At 35.0% G+C, this 23,191-nt stretch overlaps 1 protein-coding gene across 9 annotated transcripts in view; it reads right to left on the reverse strand.

Moving 5' to 3' along the window:
- ADAMTS6 (ADAM metallopeptidase with thrombospondin type 1 motif 6) overlaps positions 1-23,191 on the reverse strand; it is a 186,698-nt gene that overhangs the window by 57,466 nt on the left and 106,041 nt on the right. For all 9 annotated transcript variants that reach the window (XM_080372810.1, XM_080372811.1, XM_080372812.1 and 6 more), the window contains 2 exons: positions 16,076-16,217; positions 5,135-5,242 (listed from right to left, as the gene is read on the reverse strand). In XM_080372810.1, the coding sequence (XP_080228936.1) occupies positions 5,135-5,242; positions 16,076-16,217 (250 nt within the window). The remainder of the gene's footprint in view (positions 1-5,134; positions 5,243-16,075; positions 16,218-23,191) is intronic.

Below are 23,191 nucleotides of genomic sequence, written 5' to 3' on the forward strand. Positions count from 1 at the left end.
ACAACATACTTTTGCACACACACACACACATATGCTAGCATCCAATATATTTCCTTATTACATTATTCCCTTTTTATTTCCACATTAATAAGTGAAGCCTGTAGCACTATTTTCTAGCCACATTCATTCCAGTTTCTTCTCTCAAAACATTTTGATCCTCCATGACCTGTTTTTTCTCTGTATATGCTGTACCTGTTTTAAAACACAGCTGTCATAATCCAGCGCATTTCTGTTTATAAGCCTCATCCAGTTAAAGAAACAAAAAATAAGCATTAATGTATCTACAGAATAGATAAACCAGACTATTTTAAATCTCAAGTTCAAAATGCATTGCCTTTTCTACCAAAGTCTGGCCAGGTCAGAGTTCTCCTCCTAGCAGCCCATGAGGTGCTGCATTTTAGGATTGTGACCAGCTAAAACACTGATGTTTTAGCTATGGCTGAACAGCTTGTACACCACCAAGGCTTTCTCAGTTTCTCAACCTGCCACCCAAGTGAGCAGGCTGTGGGTGGGCAAGAGGAGGGACAGCTGACCCCAACTGACCAAAGGGATATTCCATACTCTGTAACATCATGCTCAGCAGTAAAACCTGGGGTGGGGGTGTTTCTAAAGTAGCCACTGCTTGGAGATTGGCTGGGCAACTGTCTGGTGGTGGGAGGCAGTGTGTCATTGCCTTTGATATCTTGCTGGTTTTTTCTTTGTTTTCCTTTCACTTACTAGACTGTCTAACTCGGCCCACGAGTTCTTCTCACTTTTGCCCTTCTGATTCTCTCCCCCCTCCCTGGAGAGGCAGTGAGTGAGCAGCTGCATGGGGGCCCTGCCGCTGAATGGGGTCAACTCACTGCAACCTTCTTCAGACAAAAAAGAACCCAGACACGTGTTTCCCGTGGAGTTGTACTGGGGAAAGGAAGGTTTATCCCTCTCAAAGTTCTGAATTTACAAAGCGGTGGTTTATGCCAACGAGTAGGCATCCATCAGAGGAACAAAACCTTTATATGGAGATTCTCTTAAAATCCAGACTATCACTGACTGTCTGCGTAACACATAACACCATCTGTATAGTGAACTCACATTTTTAGGTAGTACAGATCTATCCACATGGCACAGTGTTTTGCAATGCCTCTAATAGTGCAATTACAATGGAGAATTAAGTGTTTTTGTGAGTTACACATGAGGAATTAAAATGTTCTCATTTTCTTCTCATTATAGTGATAAATAATAATGATTTTATTAACTAAAGACAATAATCTCCTTGCAGCATTCTATTGAAGATGCAACACAAGTACATGAACAATTAACTAATGCTGAAGTCAAAAACTAAAAATTAAAATGTTTCTAACCGTAAAAATGTATGCCAATAGTTTAATTGAAAATACACTATATATATTACAAACGTCAAAATCAAAGTTAAGAAAGGAAAGACAGAGTTACAAGTTAAATGCACAAGAATATCATATGTGTAAAACAGAATACGCAAACCATCCTAGTTCTATACTATCACAACTGTATACCATAGGCAGGTGCATTTTACCTGCTTTCTTTTCCAAAGCTGTGTAAAATCCCTGTACTCTGAATTTACTCTGTCACGCAAACATTGTCTTCAACATTCACATAGCCCCCTGTAAAAATTCGTTAAATTCTCCTCTATTGAATTTAAATTTGAGGACATACTGCTCACTTCGGTGTCTCCTCTTAATTTTTTAGTGAAATTTTATCTTATACCAGAAGTCAGTGATGCATAGGATCTCTGTCAGAGTAATTCAGAATGACCAAATTCTTTATTTTTTTCTAATGGGACTACAGAGATATGCTTCCTCCACAAATTACAGCAACATCATCTACTATGATAACATAAGGGCTATTGAGTAAACAGTATATGAAGAAACAAGAGAAGGTGACAGCTATATTAAAAGAACAATCCTTCATGAAAGGTTTAGAACTGAAATGTTAATTCTTCTCTAACACCGATAAATAAGATAAATAATTTTCACTTAATTCAACTAGAAAGACAGTGGCGATGCATTTGTTTATGTATAAATGTACAAAAAACTGTGAATAATGTAAGCAGTCTCAAATTTTTCTTATAATGATCATTAACAATAAAATAAACCACAGTATTACAGCACATTTGAGATCACTTATGTAAGTGTTGGCTGTTTAACAGAACTAAGATTTACAATAGTATGCTTTTATAAAACTCACAAGGGAAGTGCTCCAATATTGAGGAAAAATGATTGCATCTTTTTTAAGGATGGGAAAAGATTAGTTCAGTTTTAACAATGGATTTTCAATCACTGCTTCTACAATTGTTTTGCAAGAAAACTGCATGTCCAAAAATAATTTAAATTTACCTTATCTTAATTTCCAGTAATAACTTAAATCATCACACAATATAGCTATTTAAACTGTCCTTTCAGCACACTCTTTCTACTATTTGCACATCTGCCCCACATTTACATCCCTAGCATGGATCTAAACAATGAAGTTAGAAAAGGGTACTTTTTTAATTACTTTAAATTCAAAGACAGAATAAACATTCCTATAAGTTTTGTCTTATCGTTTTATATGCATCAGAGTCCTTTCAAAAACCTGTCAGTTAGTCTGCCTTCATGAACACATCTCTGGGCATACCAGAGAGAAACTTCATGTATATTTAAAATTATTATTATAAATTAGTAAAAAGTGTACCTTTTTGAACCCAGCCGAAACATAAAACCCTTCACCAAAGCATGAACATATTAAAGCTTCAAAACAGAACAGATGTACAAGTTCCATCAGTAGCAAGAAACCACTCTATTCTCTTTCCCTGTATGCAGAAAACAGCTGAGTAACTTTTATGGAAAACACTCTAACAACCTTCAGGCGTAGACAGACATCTACTGTGGAAAATTTCAACCCAAAGAGTTAAAAGTTTGGCAGGTTTATATAAGCAACTGAAAGAAGGTTTTATAATAGAGTGTTAGGCCAATTTAATTACAGAAAACCTTCCCAACACTGCCAATAAGATGCTAATGCGCATTGCACCAAATTTTGCTTTGAGTTAATAGCTACACTGAATTTACATTAGTGTAACTAAATGCAGAAATTGACCCTCCAAATATGATTAAATACTCTGAGATCTTGTTAGGCCTTTAGAGCAGGGAATGTAATTTATTACATATTTGGACAGAGCCCAGCAAAACAGGGCCTAATTTGGTTGTGGCCTTTAGGCATGACTGCAATATAAATGTAGTAGTAGTAGTAGTTGTAGTAGTAGTAGTAGTAATAATAATCATAATAATAATAAAGTGTTATAGAATTGTAACCTATTATATTCTCCTTAGCATGTGGTAAAGAGAACGACATATTTGGAAAGAGCTCGTGTTTTCTGGTTTTTTGCTATCAGGAACTAATAATTTACAGGAACCTTTGAAGCTGCAGTTTACAGATACAGCTCTCTGCTGTTAACAGGCATGAACAGTTTACCTTTGTAAAACAGTACAGATTCTCTCATTTCCCTCTAAAACCTAATGATAGAACAAGATACTGATGACTGGAAAAAGACGTTTTGTAGACAGCAAACCAATTAAAGCCTCTGGCAAGTGGACACAGCAACATTGTCTTAAAGCATCTCAACTTGTTCACCGTAGTCCCATGGTTTAAAAAATATAAATTGAGGTAAATTGCTCCTTGTCATTGACAAGGAGTGGTGGTTCCAAAATAAACCTAGACTGTTGATTTAAGAGTAGAGCTTCTAACATTTACTGTTACTCTAATAAAAGGTAACATTTTTGGTAGAATGCGAAGGTCTCTATTTTCATTGGCTAACTCTAAGCACTCTATTTTTTTTAAATGACCCCTTCTTCAATGAATTTATTTAACATGGTTTACCAATATTTCCAAACTCAGCATGGAAAAGCCATCAGAATGATGCTAGGTCATGAGCCCTGAATGAAGCCGTCAACAAGCATTAATAAACTGTGACAGCTGCCCAAAAGCTTTCATTCTTTCTGTTTAAACATCAGACTGAAAGTCAAAATGCAGTGTAATCTTTGTTGAAACTAGCCTAGCTAGCATGGCAAAAGTCAGAATGAGAATAGATGTCAGCAATCACTGTTAGGAAAAAATTCAGTTTGGACCAGTAAATTTTATGAACAGATGCAGCAACTTTCGAACAGATACTAGATATTGTTTAATATAATGTCTCTTCACTTTGTACGAACATAAAATATATTATTTGGGGGGGAAAAAAGGCATATAGAATTCACTTTTTCCCCAGTACCTGTCTTGCAACTTAATAGTTTTGAAAAAATTTCTATCCTCTTTAAGACCTGAATAGATCTTGCCTTGTAATTGAGAAATGCTCTTTTACTATTCTTAATCTAAAACTAAGTTTCAGAACTTTGTCTGAGACCACTGCTATACAGACACTGTTTTAAAATCAGAACACACATGTTCAGCCACATACAGTAGCACTAGACTTATCTATTGCAGCATTCACTTTCTGTATTTTTCTGTTAGGTAGAAAAGTTTATCAGACTGCACGGCAAAATACTTTAAAGCTAAACAGTTATGCAAGTATAACTGAATATTATAAGAATAATCCACAGGCAGAACAGAAAGGTCACTGGGAAATATGGCTTTTAGAAAACTCTGTTATTAAGGCAACATTTTTTCTTTATGTTTTTATGATTCAGCTTGTACCTGAAGGATTTTTTTTAAAAAAAAACATCTTCTAACAAAATGAAAGAATTCAGGCTCTAGATTTATGTTACACATTTTCAAAGTCCATGCCAGACCTAAAGTTATAACAGTCCTCTATGGAAGAGTGCTATATCATTTAATAAACATTAAACTAAAGAGTTTTTACAAAAATTACTCAAAAAATATGCAGAGTGTACACAACAGTTTTGGGTTTTTTTGATCCAGGCTATAGATTTTTATAGCAAGCACGAATGTTTTATTAAATTATATATATAAAATAATTGTGAAATAATTCTGTAGGATACCTCCAATTAAGATGCAAACATATTCTGAAATATCTCTTTTTTTGAAGTCTTATGTTGCTTCTAAGTACTTTAATTTTCTTGTTCTCTCTTCCTGTAGTCTTTAAACAATAAATTGCTTCTTCAAACAATAAATTATTTGTACTTACCCCCTTTTCAATGCTCCCTGTTTGGCAAAGAGTACCTTCAGCTGCTGGAATGCTGTTGGTAACACAACGGTTACTTTTGCTGAGGCACCAGAGCTCTCTACACACTTCCTAGGAAAGAAGGCAGAAGCAAGTTGATGAGAATAAAAGCCTAAAATTGCTTTCAGTCCTCATACACCCACGTATACACAAATTTGTTTTGAACAAAGACTATTAAGAAGTAGGCTGCAGAGATAAATCTATACACGGCTGTGAAATATTCTGGAGCCAATTCAGAGTCACCACATTTTACCCAAGAATATTCTGCCAAAAAAATATATTTCTGGAAGCACCAAACTGTAGGCTACAAGAATGCGTTTTTCACACCTGCCATGCAAGTCATGTTTTTAGATGCTTTTTCTTGATTAGTGCTAATACTGGGATTAATTTCTTTTAGTGTTGCTATAAAAGCAGTCTTCAGATGCTCTGTAGTATCCCCATTACTGTCATTATCTGCCTCAGAATTGCATGGTAAAAGGATACTATTGATTTTGAAATATAAACCAGCAACAATTATTTTTGTTTCCTTTAGTTAAAGCCAAATTTCTGAGCTCAGATTACTTGCACTTCTCTTCTGTAACACTCGCTGAAAAAGTACATGCATATTTAGTGCTAACTGAGGTATGTACTAAAATATTTCCTTTAGGCTTTTTAGATTTGTGGGTGGTATTTCATATATGATTTAGCCTAACCTGTTTCCCTGTGTTGTCATTGTTAAGCAAATACAGGTTTTCAAATAATCTTTTTTCCTACCATATTTTGTTGTTTGGTTTTGCACATTTAAATTAAGCCAGTTCTGCTGACATGAGAGATTCATTGTTAAAACTATCTAAGGTTGAAATTCATAATGTGGGCATGATCCAAAGTTGGCTGCACACTGGAAATCTTCATACTTGCTTCAGTTGCACTTGGATTCAGGTATGCATGCAGAATGGAAGCAAAAGTGGTTTGCTTCTACAGTAAATCACTTACATGATAATCTTTCTTGTGTTACTTAAGAGTGTCTGTGCAAGAGTTCACCACCTGCTTGTATATATTTTCTAAGTATTTTTTAAAATTTGCAAGATACTCAGATCTTTAAAATTATCATATAGTTACTATTATTTTGCTTTATTTAACTGCTGCTTGAAATCATATCTTAGAATTAACCCTTGCAGAGATTCTGTGGCTGAACCTTGGCACAAAGAGCAAAAAGGAAAAGACAGTGTAAGTAAATTAAAGTTAATATGTGGCCCCACCCCAAAGTTCATTGTTTCTCTGAGGAAATGAATGAGTACCTAGTGTCTAGGCTATCTTATTTATACATATCGACAGGAACAACTATTAAATTTAATGCTAAGATTCAAGTTTCTTGCAAAATCCATATATACAATCCATATACAAATGGATTTATTTATACATTATTCACTAGCAGCTGCAGTACAAGCTTTTCTCAAATAATGCAAAATTATTTTCCAAGTTTAAAATCAGCTGGTGCTGTTCTTGCAGGCCTATTAATACACTGTATTAAGTTTCACTATTGGTACAAGCAAAGCATCTTTTTAAAATCCATTAAAAATATACCATATTAGAATGGTTTGACCTTATAAGGAATAAGTAATGATGGTTTCTGCAGTTTCCATCCAATTTGTGACTATCAGGCCTAAACTATTATGTCCTGTTTGGTGGGTGGCTCTGTGAAAGCTTAAGGGAATTGTTGAGTCTCTGTTTAGGAGAAATACTGCTGCTTGTAAAAGAATACCCATTTACAACACAGAACTCTTGCTTTTCAGATTAGAATTATTCTTTGAAGAAATGCAAACAGTTTTATTTACTTAAACCTCTGAATAAAACACTTGCTTTTGCAACTCAGCTGAGAAAATTTTCCGATTAAGATACACAATCGCGAATAAACACACGATTTAAAACATCAAGGAGGGAAAGAACAAAAAGCACATCACAAAGATTCTTGAAAAAGTCTAACTAGATTACTAATTTCACAGTATGAGGTGCTGCTGTCATAATTCTGCCTTATTTACTTTTCCATTTATTACTTTCATTTTGTCGAGCAAAATTAGTGTAATTAACTTGCTCATGTTTCATGTGTGGTTTACATTGTCAAATTATAAGCGTCAGACAGTGACACTTCTACTTGTGGCCTTATGTTTATTTGGCATCTGATCAAGTTCAAATGCTTAAATTAGCAGCTGTGTTGTCACTGAAGTTTCGTTCAATGTTCTGAAAAGCCAAAAATTCAATTACCATGAAGAAACAAAGATTTCAACCATTCTAATATAGGCAAATGCAAAAAATCAGATCTGGATAACAGTCTGGAATTTAAAAACAACCACATTTCAAGGCAGTTTGAATCCAGAGTTCTGGTTTGTGCTCCAGAGATTACATGCAGAATTTCACTTCTGATACACCTACACAAGCATGCCATCTATATATTAACATATATGGGAAGTAATAATTGAAACATGTATTTCATTGTCAGGCTAACATATCCACAAATGAGAGTATTTAACAATTTCTTTCTGATAGGATTCTTTCTCTGTACTCCAGCTTCTTCATGGCACTAGACTCCTCCAAATTCACTGAACTAGCATCACCCAGACACCTTAATTTCAAACAAATAATCAGCTGAACTGTGTGAATTAATAGATACAGCACTCCAAAACTATTTTAGCCATTCATCTGTTTGCAGGGTGATTGTAAGCATGTTAGCTCACCTCCCTACTCCACAAAATGTGAAAAATATTTCCCTTCTTCCTAAATTGCTTTGGGAGATAGAATAAAAAGCACTGCATCAAAACCAGATATTATTACCCACACAGTCTGGTAGTTTTTATTCAGACCTTAATTTCAGCAGAAGTTTGCTTAAGTAAATCCCTAATGACAAAATGAAAGTTTCTGACAAAATGAAATGACTGTGGGCTGTATCACACTATTAATATTTTAGAAAAAAACTCTGTTTAAATCAGAAAGGAGTTCTGTTTGAGACATACAATATCCCAAAAACAACAGAATATTTCCTTACAGAAACTATGCAAAAACCAGAGGATTTATTAACTAAAATAACACAGTCTATTAATTTGTAGAAGTAATTCATATTAAAAACTATAAATTAAAGTATTTTTATAATTTCTCTTACATCTAGCCACACTTATTTAAGAAGCTGTTTATCGTCGCTTGCTGTTTTGCATTTGAAAGAAAGAGTAAAATCTGAAGTACATTCTCGATTACCCTGTACTTGAAGTTAAAAATAACATGAACATTAATTTGAAAACAAATAAGATACCTAAAACGAAATGGAAATTCCATCTGTGCTGTTATTTCATTAAATGAAAATGGAATTATACCAGGTACTACTATGGCTATGTCATCTTTATTTTCAGCTGATTTTATAAAGTTAACAGAGAAACTCTGACCAAGGTGCATAAAGCTTTCTGTTCTCCAGCTCAGCCCTACAGCTGGTACTACCTTAGTTTCATATCTACTGATTTGAGCTGCTTCCTTACTACCACCATTCTATCTGTAACATCTCTTAAGCAACTGATTTTAATAAGTCAGCCTTAAAAACATGAGGAACTGCCCCGGAAAGGTCAGGCATAAAGTAACTAGTAGAAAGTATACTGTTTTTTTTCACACACTAACAACCACACATGCATGCACGCACACCCACCCACCCACAACCACCCATCAACATAAGGTGACCCTTTAGGGGTAGCTTTTTTTCATTGGCGGACAGAGGATGAAGCTAACATATTTTTTGCCAAAATTGTATTTGGGTGAATAATTTACTGAAACCAAGAGAAATAAGCATAACCTGAAAATCATTCAGTGACCTCAAAGTCAGTCTCCAAATGTGTGGATTTAATAACTACTAATTTCTAAAGCAAACATGGGAAAGTGTTTTAAAAATCCAGGAAACATAAACTGAAGCTGAGGCCTTTCACAAGATCAAGACAAGATAGATGACAACCTGTAACGGTGTATCTTAGGGCTCCATGACTTCAGTTTGGAATTCGGATGCTTGTATTTGCAGTAAATTAAACAAAGCTGAACCCATCTAGAGAAAAAAAACAGCAAATCAAATTATCTTCCTTTTGCCTAAGTGTTATCAATGATGGAGCCTCCTTCTGTTTTGTCATGCAGAGTTACATATAGGCATTTCAAATTATGTAACATCTAAGCATCCTATATCATAATCATCATAAATGGTAACAATACAGCACAATCAAAACTCAGTAATATGAGCAAAGACTAAATTGCTGTGCTGTTCTTAATGTTCTCAACACTAATGAAAGCCTCCAACAAAAGTTAGCAGTTTTGCCCATAATATTAAAAAAAAAAAAAAAGATGGTGAAATACATTCACAATGCATATTAAACTATGGTAATTTGGGAGTTCCATTTTTTCTTCATATCATTTTAAAATGTTAATTAGGATTTTGTTACTTCAGCACATTTTATCTACAATATGCTGCACCTCTTGATGAGCATTTGCCAAAATAGAGCATAAAAATAATTAGCTTGAATTGTAATTTACAATTCAGACCTGAAAAGCATCAACCTAGAGTATTTTCAGCCTCACTGCTGAAATACTGCTGGCAACACAGTTAAAACTACACTATAATTATGGGTGAGCTTGAGAAGGGTCAAAGTTTAGTTCAGATAAGCACCCAAAAGTTACCATTTTAGTGCTCCACTACCTAATGCTCATTAAGTGGTGCAGCATGTTATGAATCACAACATGCTGAAAGAATGTGAAATAGAATCTAAAGCTTAAGTCGTGCTTTTGTATTATGATACCAATATTCTTTCCTAAATATTGGGTGCTTATGTGAACCTTACGGAAACTACAGAAGCCCCACAATGTCAATCACCTCCAAGTAGCATCCTCCCTTTCAGACACATACAACCTATCCCATCTTTAGTCAAGCCATACTCCAATATCTGGAACCTCATTACTGCTTCTACTGTCATCTCATGCGCTCCTCCTGCTTTGATCACTAGCTTCACCTTGCACATTTTCAAGCAGCCTTCATAAGATCCAGGCACATTGGTGTTACGCCTGTGTCTCTTGTGAAAGAGAGAGAAAGAGAAGGGGAGGTGGCGGGAAGATATAGGGGGAGAGAGAGAGAAGGAGGGGGGAGAAAGGGTAAGGGGAAAGGAGGAAGGGGGCTGGAAAAGGAAAAGGGAAAGGGGGGGCCAGAAAAGAGAACAGAAAAGGTGGGCGGGAAAGGGAGTCGGGAAAGGGAGTCGGGAGTCGGGAAAAGGAAAGGGAGGCGGGAAAAGGAAAGGGAGGCGGGAAAGGGAAAGGGAGGCGGGAAAGGGAAAGGGAGGCGGGAAAGGGAGGAAAGGGAAAGGGAGTGGGAGTAGAAAAGGAAAGACAGGTGGGGAGAGAGAGAAGAAGGGTCTGGAGACAAGATAGCCATAGCAAAGAAGAAAGGAAGAAAGGGGACTACAGGAACTTGTTAGAAAAAGATACAAAAAGGATGTAAAACTACTTCAGGATTCAGAAACAGGAAAACTTCCACAATTTCTCTTGGCTATACCGATCTTAATCTTAAAAAAAGAAGAGGGAACAAAACTCACTTTTAAGAATAAAAGTGAAAATGTTTCAAATGTTCTTAATTACAGCATGATCCTGTAACTGCTTACACAAGAAAAGCTTGAAACTTTATCATTCTAAATGCAAAAGGCCTGCACAATAGTGATGACAGGTTTTGCACTTGACTGGCAAGACTTTATGAAATAAAAAAATAATGGAAAGGTTGATAAAAATGAAAAGAGTTTACCACCAGGATCTTCAATTCCTCTCTTCGCCTACACATACTTTAACACCAACTTGTGAGCAATGTAATATAAATCCAATTGATCAAACTACTTACGCTCTGTTGACAAACACCACTTATAAAGTGACTTAGCCATGGTATGACATATGAAGCTTTGAGGAAAAAAGTCACTTTTCAGTGAGTTGCTAAGTACTATGTACAGATTCAACTGAATGCACAACTATAGTCACAGTATCAACAAGTGAGGGAACAAGAGGGAACCAGTAGTTTTACTGCAAAGATACACCAATGGCTTCACTGCCTTTCCTTCTGAAAAAACAGCTTCCAGGCTCTGCTTCTACCTTCCTATAAAAACCCAACATCAAGCTTAATATCCCTCTTTATTTAATTGGAGTAAATCACATCAGTGTGTCATGAAGAAAGTGACAGTTTAGTTCACCAACATTAAAGTTTGTATCACCTGATTACAAGGGTCAATTCTAACTCAGGGTATTTTGCCCTAAAAGAAATACTGTAGAACTATTGTGTATAGTAATGTATGCAGTTTCCTGGATTTGAAAGTTAGCTGATCAATACTATTTTGTTTTGGTCATTACTAACTAATTCAGTTAAACTATTCCATCTCTGAATTGGCATGAAGGAAACCAGAGAGCAATGAAGGTATGACAACCGCATGTTCTTCCACTTCTGTAGTCGACACTTTCCTAGCAATTAATGCTAATTAACTTTATGGTCACCACAACTCATTAAAAACTTCCCAGAGACAACTAATGCAAGGGAGCTATTGAACACCAGGAGGGCTTCTTAATCTGAGAATATCTTCGTTCTGCTTGTTTACAAGCGGTAAGTTCTATCATAGCTTGAACTCCATCTGTCCTCCAAAATGCAGTCAGAAAATGTGAATAAAACCTGTTATTTCAGTTTAAAGCTATTTTCATTGGCAAACTAACTGAAGAACTTACTTGCAAAGATAACACCATAACAAAGAGCACTACCTATCATCAGTTAAAATACACAACCCAATGTGTTAAACTCCAGTGTGAAACACAATGAGTGGTCCTGATGATTTCAGTGAAGCCATGTATGCAAAGGAAAAGAGAGTTTGTCACCTCTTCCCCATACTCAAAATATTTAGTGACACCAGTGATGGTGGAAAAGCATAAAATGTGAAAAAATATACCAAAGAATTGTGAGGCACTATCTCTGATATGCATGTCAGCAGCCAACAGCTTCACAGATCATAAAACACACCACAGCAATATTAGCCATACGCCTAAAGTATTAACTGCTATTAAAATGTCTGAGGTTTTAGCCTCTGTCCTAAAAATGAGAGGACCAGTTCTAAAGCAAGGCATTATTTTGAACCACAAAATTGGTAAGTTACAGTCACGCATATTCAGGTATTATTTAAACTCATAAAACAAGACTGGAATTTGTTCCCGAGTTAACCCAGAGACAGCCAAATGCCAAATGTTATTAGGCAGATGCTCAAAGGTTAAGGAAGTAAGGAGACAATGAAAAAAGTTCTCCTTACACTCACCTAAACAAAGGGAAAGAAAAAGGTTCTGAACTACCAGGGGAACTGGCATACGAACCGAGCAAAGAACAGAGACAAAGCTGACAATCAGTAGAAGAGAATTCACACTGCACCACCCTAGAAGTTGTAGCATATCTAGTAGTTAGATAAATGAACCAGAACGAGCTCCAGTTATTCCTGATAGCCTTCAAAATCTCCCACTGTAGTGAATCCAACAAGATACCTGAAAGCATGTGTTGTCTTCAGGGAAAAGTTATGTTTCAGTATTATATGGTGAAATTTCCACCATTACAATTTGGCTCACTCAAAGTCATAAATTTAACATTCTCCTGAATCTGAAAGTGTAACTTAAAAATGAAATATTTTAAGTAACTTGAGACATTGCCTCTCAATTCTTTATTCAAAGTATCTATTTCTTCACTTAAATTCTCCAAAATTGCCCCTGTATCATAAATGGTGGAAAGTACAGAATAAAGAACAATGCACATGTAACATTAGAAGGATCACTGTTTACTATCTAACATGTAGTTTTAATTTTTCAGCTTAAAGAGCTAAAGCATCTCTTTGAATTCTTCTTTACTTATTGTGCTGAAAAATACAGGGAAATCTGACCAATAGCCACAATACTTTTGCTGGAACAGTTCTGTCCCTAAGTGACTGAACAGTTTAATTAGATCTAGTACTTAACATAGTATCAAAACAAATCTACCAAAGAGCTCCTTTTAAGGACAAACTGGCTCCTTGTCAGTAAACACAGAAAGGCAGAAACTTGCAGCCCCTTTAGTACTTTAGTTCTGATACCTTAATTGTTCCAACACCTCTCCATGTATTTAACTTTGAGTTCCTAGATGAGAAAGGCTTCAGTTACTTAAATGTGAAAAACTCTCTGCAGGATTAGGACATGATCTATGATCAAAAGAAACAAAAAGTTTAAAACACACATACAGAGAGAATGGATGAAGAAATAGGGTAGAAAAGTCAACAAACACATCAACATTAAAAGATAGATGGTTAAAAGAGGTAATTTTTCACAAGATTAGTAAGACATTACACAGAATTCCAAAGTAGAAAGAATCTGAAGATTTTCCAAGTTACACTGAAAACACCAACCATTTCAACCAAAAATCCCAACAGCTCCATCAGAGCCCAAAGACTTGTAACTTTTTGGCCTTTGAGAGTTTGACTGTTTCTCTTGTCACGTCTCACCATCACAAATCAGTAAAGAACATGAGCAACAGGAAAAGGCAAGCAATTTTCTCTGAGATTTCCCTTTGGTTTAGAATTTATTTCCAAGTCACTAAACCGCATGTTTGAAAACCCGCCCTACCCCTTTTTTACCATGCACTTCAAATAAAAAGGGCTAAAAGAAGTGCTGTACAAAAGTTAGTACACAAACTACAAATCCACCGTTAATTGGGGATTTTTATTGGTTTTCCATCCATAGCTGCACATGTGTCTGTAAGAGTAAGATCAATGATCAATATCATCAAAATCAATATTAATGGCATCTTCATGTGAACAGTACATCAAATAGGAATATCCAAAGCACTGCTTATTTTTGAAAATGGAAAGGCTGAGCAGAGTATTCAGCTTGGCTTCTCCTGGTATTTAGATCTAGTCCCACTACTCAGTTCTAGAAACCATATTATATATGAATAGGTCTTTCTTGTGTGGGTATTTCCCATTTGCGCTACCAGCTTCCAAAGACTTTTTTTTTACCCTTTCAAAATTATCACTTGAAAACTGTATCATCATAATCATCATGACTATATTTTCAGAGCATTATGGCCATGGAGGATAACACTTTCAAATGCAGATGCTATTTTAAATGCATACAGTTTCTTAAAGTGGGTATTAACCAAACTTCTGCAATAAACTGTTATATTAATATATGCAGTCTGAATCTATCTATTAAAAACGGGGGGGGGGGGGGGGGGGGGGGGGGGTTGTGTCTGAGACAAGTAAGTTATGCTTCCATTGATAGCACACTGATGGAACACAACACACTACATCAGAGGACTGGTAATGTCACACAAAGACGTAACTTTTTAACTATTGCCTCAATTAAGTGTCAACCTCTTCTTTGTAACTATAAGGGAATCCCAACAAAAACTTTACAACAAAAAGAAAGTAGTAGGCAGAAAGCCAAGATTACCTACACATCTTCATTACTTCCAATTGTTTGTGGTTTAGAAACTAGCTTAAGAAAGAAAGTGTATTGTGCAGCATGATCATCACAACGTTTACATAGTTTTAAACAGTATTTGAAAAAAATAACATACATGTGGAAAAGCCAGGTTTTGCACATTATTAACTTTCCAGTTTAATTTAAAATGCATTATATCTCCAAAGGCTGTGCTATAAATGATGGAATTAAATACCTGCAGATTTCCTTAGTCTGAAAATAAAAGAGTACATGTGGTGAGAATTTTTAAGAAAAAAATAAATTAAAAAAAGGTATAACTTAGAGGTAGTGACAGGAAACAAGGCTTTTAAAGAACAGCAGTGGGAAGTGAGAACTTAAGAGGAACAATAAAGGCTGAAAGAGGTTTGATGAGGGATCAGGAGTAGAAGACCCAGTGAGCTATACAGCCAGCTACATACAGCTTTTAAATCCTCTGCACAATGCAATCTGCCAAAGAGGCATCCCACGAATAATACTGTATTTATCACCCCAGGGATATTAAAAATGGACTTTCTTTGTAGCTAGCCTTTAGAGAAGTAAATAGAAGTTCAATGATTACATTGTTTTATTGGAATAACCTAAAAATTAAAATATTATTAAAACTTTTTACTTTTAAACCACTAGATATGTTTTCAAGGTTTATTTAATTTAGCCTCAACTTATTTTTTGAAAACAAGTACAGCAGAACATATCCTTTTACTACATACTTTGGTCTGTAAGATTTTAAGTAAATATTTACAAATTTATTGCATATAGGCCCAAGTGTGCAAGTTCTACTGTAAATTTATTTACCTCAACTATTGCACACTGGTACTTGCAGCCAAAGGTTTGCTACTATCTAGCTAGTCAGTATTCTATTCAGCTATCTAACTTCATGTTCCTCTGTTCCCTTAACCATATCCCATCTTTCCAAAAAGAGATCTGAACAATATAAGAAACTATATGCTCCATGTCAGAAAAAAAAAACACAAAAAACACCCCCCCCCAAGACCTGACAAATCAATACAAGTACAAAAGTAATTCAAAAAATTCAAAAGTAAAAGCCAATACAAAGATTTCATGTTTCAAGACTAATGCAACATGAACCTACAGGGAAAACTGTGTAGTACACTTTACAAGGAGCAGGATCAAGTGTTCTGGGCTCCTTTTTTTTCCCCTAAAATTAAAGAATGCTTTCCCCAGCTCATTGTTACACACATATTTTGGTGTACAGTACATACAAATGACTCAAGCAAAAGATGCAGCATAAGGATTAAAATTTACCCTTTGCTTATGTATGATGGCACCAGGCATGCTATTGGAAATCTGTAACCCACTACTGCATCTAACTAAAGATTTATATTATAAAGGAATATATACACATGACTAAGCAGAACACTCAGCATAAGGATTAAGACTTCTTACCCCATATTTACATTGGCGGGATGTTGCTCCATACTGGAAGCGACACTGTTCATCAGCATCATACACCTGACCTGGGGCCACAGCTGGATAAAGAAAGTCACGCTTGGGAGGCTCATTATCAAGGCAAGTACCACGGCCCGAACTGTTCAACATAAAGGACCAAATCAATTAGGAATTCTACTGACTGTAAATCACAGTAACGATATCATGTATCTAGTTCTTACTTTTAATAGCACTGGGTGTGAAACAAATATGATTGCAATAAACAAACACTAAGATGGTACACCCATAGTAAAAAGAAAAAATAATTAGAGGGAATTAAGAGATTAAAATATTTTTTCATCATTATTATTAACAAAATGGTTATTTTAGATTGTGAAATAGATTTCATAAATTATCCTTTTTTAAAGTGTGATAATTTCTGAGCCACACAAGACTGATTTTCATTTTTGTTTTAAGATTCCTATTTGTTTTCTCTGAAGAATAGCTACATTTGGTCATAGAATGAAAAATAAACACATTAAGCAAATAAAGAAATTCAGTTTACAATTCTTAATGACCTTCTGATCCTTCAAACAGCTAAGTATAATCTTACAGATAAGAGCAGCTCAATTCGTTTATATAAAAGTAAAACACATTTAAATTTCAATATAACTAAATGTTTATAGGATTAGGACATTAACATGCACACTTTTCTTCCACTCGGGTGAACAAAATAGTTACAGTGGTAAAAATCCTGCAGGATCTTCAAATTTACCTACACTAGTGTGAATAAAAACATTTGTATGGATCCAAGATCTTTTTTATTGTGTTAATATTTTGCCTTTAATTTAATATTAGAACTAAGATCATAATCTTGGAAAATGTCAGTATTTTCTTCTCTTATATTCACTGTTTTGTTTGGTGGTTGGCGGGGTTTTTTTCCAAAATATGCCCATATTCAACTACATTAGTGTAGTGGAATAAATAACAAAGCAAGCCAAATACACAATGAGTTCTGTCTAGGAAACTGCAACTTTGTACTTTGCTAAATATAATTACTCAGTTTTATTTAGACAGTGTGCATAAAAGAGGGCAGATGCTTTTTTACTTTCATTTTACATGTGAATAAGTGAGGATTTTTAAAGAATTCTTATGCCAACACTTTAAATTTTTTCTGACATTCCTACAAATTTTGCCAGCACTTATGGGTTTTTTTCCAAATCTTTTCCATGCACCTTGCCAAAGGAACATAATTTCAGAAGTGAATGTTCTATGCCGTTTTTAGGAGATCTCTAATTTTCTATACTTTTCATGTGAAAATAAAAAAAAAGAGCAAAAAAGCCTACTCTAACTCACATTTTGTGTTCTTATTTTAACCCTATTTTATTCAGTTCTTTGAAATACTACAATAAACCCTTTGAAAAAAAACAAAGAAACAAACAACCGCTGACCATTTCAGAAAAAGGCAAACAGCAACTAAGGCAATACCAGGTAAATACAGAAAAAAATATGATATTCAGTTACTAATCCAAATTAATTCAGTGTGATTTACCTACACACACACACGCACATACATGCACCCTCAGCTGAAATCTACCTTTACAATATCAACTGTGTGGTCCTGGCATAAAAAAATAATGTACTTCCCCTTTCATTCCAGCTTTAATTATTGCAAGCATAAATATTTTCTAATAGCAGAAGTTGGGAAACTATCCTACATTCTTTTGAAATACTTCAGTGTTGTATTTTGCGTGTATGAGGAGTACATGTTAATATTTCCAATATGAAAATAACACAAATACAGTCTGATTTTTCTGCATTGTCTGGACCAAACTGCAGATAGGAACTTTACTTCCAAGCAGTTGGAATGTTAGCATTTGACACCAGTTTGAGCTCGTACTGCAGGTGATGGGAACATTTTCAATGATTCCAATAGTGCAGAGTTTGATCTGTAAACTACGATCTTGTAGACAGCCAAAGGCACAGCGTTAAAAAATCCTCATTACCTTTGGAGACTCTCTGCATAGGCATACATACTCCTACATCCATTAGATTACAGAATGAGATCTAAACCTTTAAATTCACTGAACCTGTAAACCTGTAAGTCTATACCTACTCTACAAGTCATAATTGCAGAAGTATGTCAAAATCCTTATAGTAAATACAGAAATATGCCTCTTCTGCTCTAATGACAGGATTTTCATCATAATGAAAAACTGTTGCGATAGTAGAAAACCAAGAAAATTACTACAAAGCAGTCGTTCACTTACTAGATACATCACATTACCATCGCTCAGACTGAAAATTGTTTCTTACTTTCTGCTTCAGTTCTGTTATTTCACTCAAGTAGCTGAACAAAATCAGCACATTTCAAAAACTTAAGCGTTAGAACCTGACACTGTATTGTGTGAAGTACTTTGGAAAGGAAATACCATCTGTTATAAACCACATTAATTAAGCCACGGACCTTCCATTGGTAATGAAAGGTCTCACCAAAGCTGCACGAAGGATGAATACAGGCCAAGGACCATAAACTTTTCAGAGAACTTCTACTGGACTCAGGAATGGTGTAATACTCTTGAATCTATATCCTTGTTCTTCTCCCTTACTCTTTGCTCCAACAAAGTAAAGCCCAGATACATGAGAAAGAAAATCTGCTAAATCTAGGGGAATAACCGAAAGGGTGCAAGAAGAATGGCATCAGAGCACTTTATAAACAGAGATCTAATAGTTATTATCAATCAGGCCTACAAAAGCGAAAAAAGTGCTCTGTCCAGATGTAAAAAAGGTACAAGAGGGAAAAGAATGCCCAAAATACCTTCAATTCTGAAATTTTAGAAAATTTCTACTCACAATCACTTTTATGCTTTGTGACCTTACTTTATAATAAGCATATACAAAGTCAATAATCCTACAGACTATCACTGCAGAACATTTACATTTTTGAACATGGAGTGAATAAATCTTAAGTGTCTGCAATATAAATAAATGATCTCAAACTCATCCCTACATTCTATATACTCCACAAGATACTATTAGACTTCCTCTATTTCCTAATTTTAGTTTCATTTCATAAAGTTTTATGCGATATGGTGGCACTGGTTCCAATCATAAAGTAACAAAGCTTGATGTCATTTCATCTCAGTATTGCAGTGTAGTGCCTCAAGTGATCTTTGTAAAATACTCTGCAGTGTATTTTAAACATTGTTTTGTATTATAATATCACACGATAGCAAATTAGTCTTCTGTTTGGAAGCATATCAAACACACTAGAGCATTCTCTGAAAGCTTAAGATCACCGACATGCTACCACTGATAACTGATCAAAATAAAAGCAACCAGGGATTCAGTGCAAGATTCTTTACAGACAAAATAATGCAGAATTGAGGATCATCACCTCTGTCCAGACACCACTGTTGCACTGAAGGCCAATAAATAGAAAAAGCAAAAAACATTGATGTAGACTTTTCAGGGTTGACGCTCCTATTACGGTTTCTACTCCCAAACATTTCAGCAACATACACAGTACAACACAACTCCTTCAGTGGCTAAAAGAAATATTCCAAGAACACTGGCAACGAAATTAGGTTTTGAATTTTACAAAATCGGCTCATTCAAAATAATAATGTGGACTATAATGCAAGCTATGATTAACAGTGATACATTCAATTTGTTATAAATATTAGTAATTATCTGTTATAGCTAAACAATCATATACGTAAATATATGGATAGTATACACAATTTTATTTAATTCTGTTATCAAACTACTCATAAAATATGGGAAAATAGTAAAATTTATTAACTATAAACACAGTGCATTTTACACATATACATACTTACAAAAATGTAAATAATTTACATGCCTATACATAACATTTGGCTCCTAAAAAAAATCCTTACTTCTTCTTTATTACATACTTTTTCTGAGTAAAAACTGGTTTCCAGAGAACACCAAGATTTATTTCTGTACAGGTTACAAAAGCTGCTTAACTTGACATTAATGAATAAACTCTGCAGATTACTCAATAGTCTACAGATAATAACAAAAATATTTGCAGAATCAGGGCATAAGTCATGGAAGTGTGATTTGGAGTGGTATGTTTAAAACTAAAATGAACCAGAACAGGATTACTAAATGAAAACACTCTTGAATGTTAAGAGAAATTCAGATACTGATGTGATTTACCACTTAGTCCTATGATAAATTCTACTTCTTATCAATCTTTTATGCAAGGCTGGCTCTACATCTTATTATCTATTTCATAGCAAAGACTAATATTGAACACAATCTTCGTAATATTAAATTTTTCTTTTGTTTGATAGTATATAATTTGCTATTTCTTTAATGTACGCTTTTCTCCACAATATGATCTGTGTTCCAAAGCACTCTTTGATTTGTTTGAATAATCATCCAGGAGCCATATAAGGAAAAATATATTGGTTCATCTACCAAAATCATCCACCTACCAAAATCTATTGGTATCTAGCCTTCAGAGTTTGGGACATACTAAGCTATAAAATATAAGGTCTATTCATTGTTCTGTATTTCTTTCATCAAACATACTACAGGGAAGTTAACGGGAATCTGCTGATGATTCTGCCCTTTACAATCTCCTCAAATTTAAATAAGCCAAGAGGTAGACAAATAGTAATACTTGCGAAGTCAATGTTGAAAAACATATTTTCATGATTACAGAAAGTGTAAAAGCCTTTTAAGTAAAACATAACACTTTCAAAGTTTCAGAAATCTACAGTAATTGCGGGCATATGCTTTTTATTCAATTATCTGATAGCTAAAAAACAAATCCTAGTAAACTTTAAAGAAATAAGCAAATTGTAATTCAAAGTGTAGGTCAACAGATAATACTGAATATAAATTTTCTCCATTGATTTGTAGAGAGAGATAGGAAATTTTGGTATGATTGATGTGACCTTATATTTCAAAACCAGTCTTGGGTTGTACATTTTTAAAGATAATTTAGGTTTCTAGAGTACTAGAGGAATGGCCAACCTGCCATAAAAAGCACATGAGACACATATCCTATATTTATCTTGCATATCCACTTGTATGTCCAAGATTCTTGAGTAGATGAAGTCTGGGCCCAAACATTGGATGATTTATCTTGTCTACATGGGCTTGCTTGGACCAGCGTAGTTTTGGCTCCTTTCCAGAGTTAGAATAGTGTAGTCTCAGACCTAAACCCTGCTGTATGGCAAACTTAGACTCTCTCCAAGAACCTCCTGTCATAGATCTTATTTATTCAAATAGTTTAAAAGGGTCTTGGTTCTTCTCCATTCATCTTCAAAAGACAATCCTGCCTTTGAAAGACAGAGCTGGCCATCTGGCTTCTTCTAACACCTTCTCTTGCTGACAGGATTAACGAACTATGATTCCAGAAATCAGATTTTGTTCTTGCAAAACATAAAAGTAACAATAAAAAATTATAAGCAGAGAGTTCTCCTCTTTACATCTAGGTATCTGCATGGCTTTATAAGCACACTGTATAAATACATGTTGGCTCTAATGAAACGTGCATGTTATATATATAATATACATACATACATATACACACACACATGCTGCATAGAATTAAATTTATATTAAATGGTTTTCAGTCCAAACAGTATTTTTAGGCTTGGTTCATTACTCTATGAACAGATATCAAGGGTTTCCACTTCTCTGACAAGAATCTCTGTTCTCTGACACTGTTTCCCAACCCTTCAATTCTCAGTGAGTATTACTGCCTTTAATTCCATAAAAGGTTAGTGAAATTCAAAGCTATTGTAAAGCACTTATGAGCAATTCAGTTGATAAACTGAATTCAGTCAAACTCCCACTCTAACATAAAGCTTGACAGACAACTGTTATTCTGTGTTAGAAGGAATGTTTTCCCCAGAAAAAAAATATTTCCTTTGGCCATTTCAGAGCCTGTGTCAGCTGACCATCCTTCTTGAGAGTTTTGATAGATCTATTACCAATACATAGCGTTACTTTGTCTTATTGCCATCCTCTAAGCCACATTCATCCTCTATCTGGCCATCTCGCAAAATAAATTGCTTTCCCAACTAGTGCCTGACCTAACTGATACCTTCCAAGTGATACTTAATGGCTATTCCTGAGTAGTGTCAGTCTGGAAAATTTGTTTCTGGGTGTAGTTTCAAGAAAGTCTTGAGTAAAAGAAGGATGACACTACTTTTGAGTGTGACCAGCATGCCTTCCATTTCAAAATGCTTCTGCCTGATGATAAAGGACAACGTGGTATCTACATTACAAAATGGCACACAGTGAAAAACTGCTGTAGCAGGTGGTGACCCAAGCTGATAAACTAGTACATCCACATTAATCTACTGTATGTATAACACCGTGAAAAAACAATGAGCTTCTAGTGGAATTCATTCCAGCTGCATCATCCAGGTGCCACGACAGCGCTGCTCAAACTCATATCCAAATCCAAGCTGATAAATCAAAAAGGTGTTGTCATACCGACACACAGCTTCAGGTTTTCTGCTTGAGTATCTGCATTTCATCCCACTGTGTTCCATTCTTCTTGTTAGATACAGCTAAATGAATCCTAAACTAGCCATATTCATTCAGCACAAGAGGAAACCATTGTCTTTCTTATTTGTAGTCTATTGGGTCCTGTCCCCGCTGTTTTCCTATTGTTGAGGAAAAATGGAAAGAAAGGGGGCAAAAATCTAATCTATATGGAGGAACAGGTGACAATATCTTGAAACTTTGCCTCTAAAGCTCTAAATCAGTATTTTTCTCATTTGTTGCTAAGTTTTGAAGAAGTATTAGGAGAAAAACTGAATTATTTTTCCTGTCTGGATGCAACTGTTCTTTTACAGGAGCAGTCAAGGAATTACTACCACATGAAACTTGCTATTTCTCTTTGCTTCTTGCTCATGGATCATTACAAGTAACAAAAAAGGATCTGCTCAGGAAAGGTGTGAATGGGTAAAAAAAAGTAATCTAGGCTTCTGACAGCCATCTTGCAGCTACCTGAGCTTTAGATCAACAGCTTCCTGCTGTCATTGAGGAGATGACATGAAAAGCTTGGGAGAAAACTAGAAGCTGGGGAAAAAAATTTACAAATTTACAGACCATTCTACTTTATGAAATAATAAAACA

This window comes from Falco punctatus (genome assembly GCF_963210335.1).
Source record: "Falco punctatus genome assembly, chromosome: Z".
NCBI lineage: Eukaryota > Metazoa > Chordata > Aves > Falconiformes > Falconidae > Falco > Falco punctatus.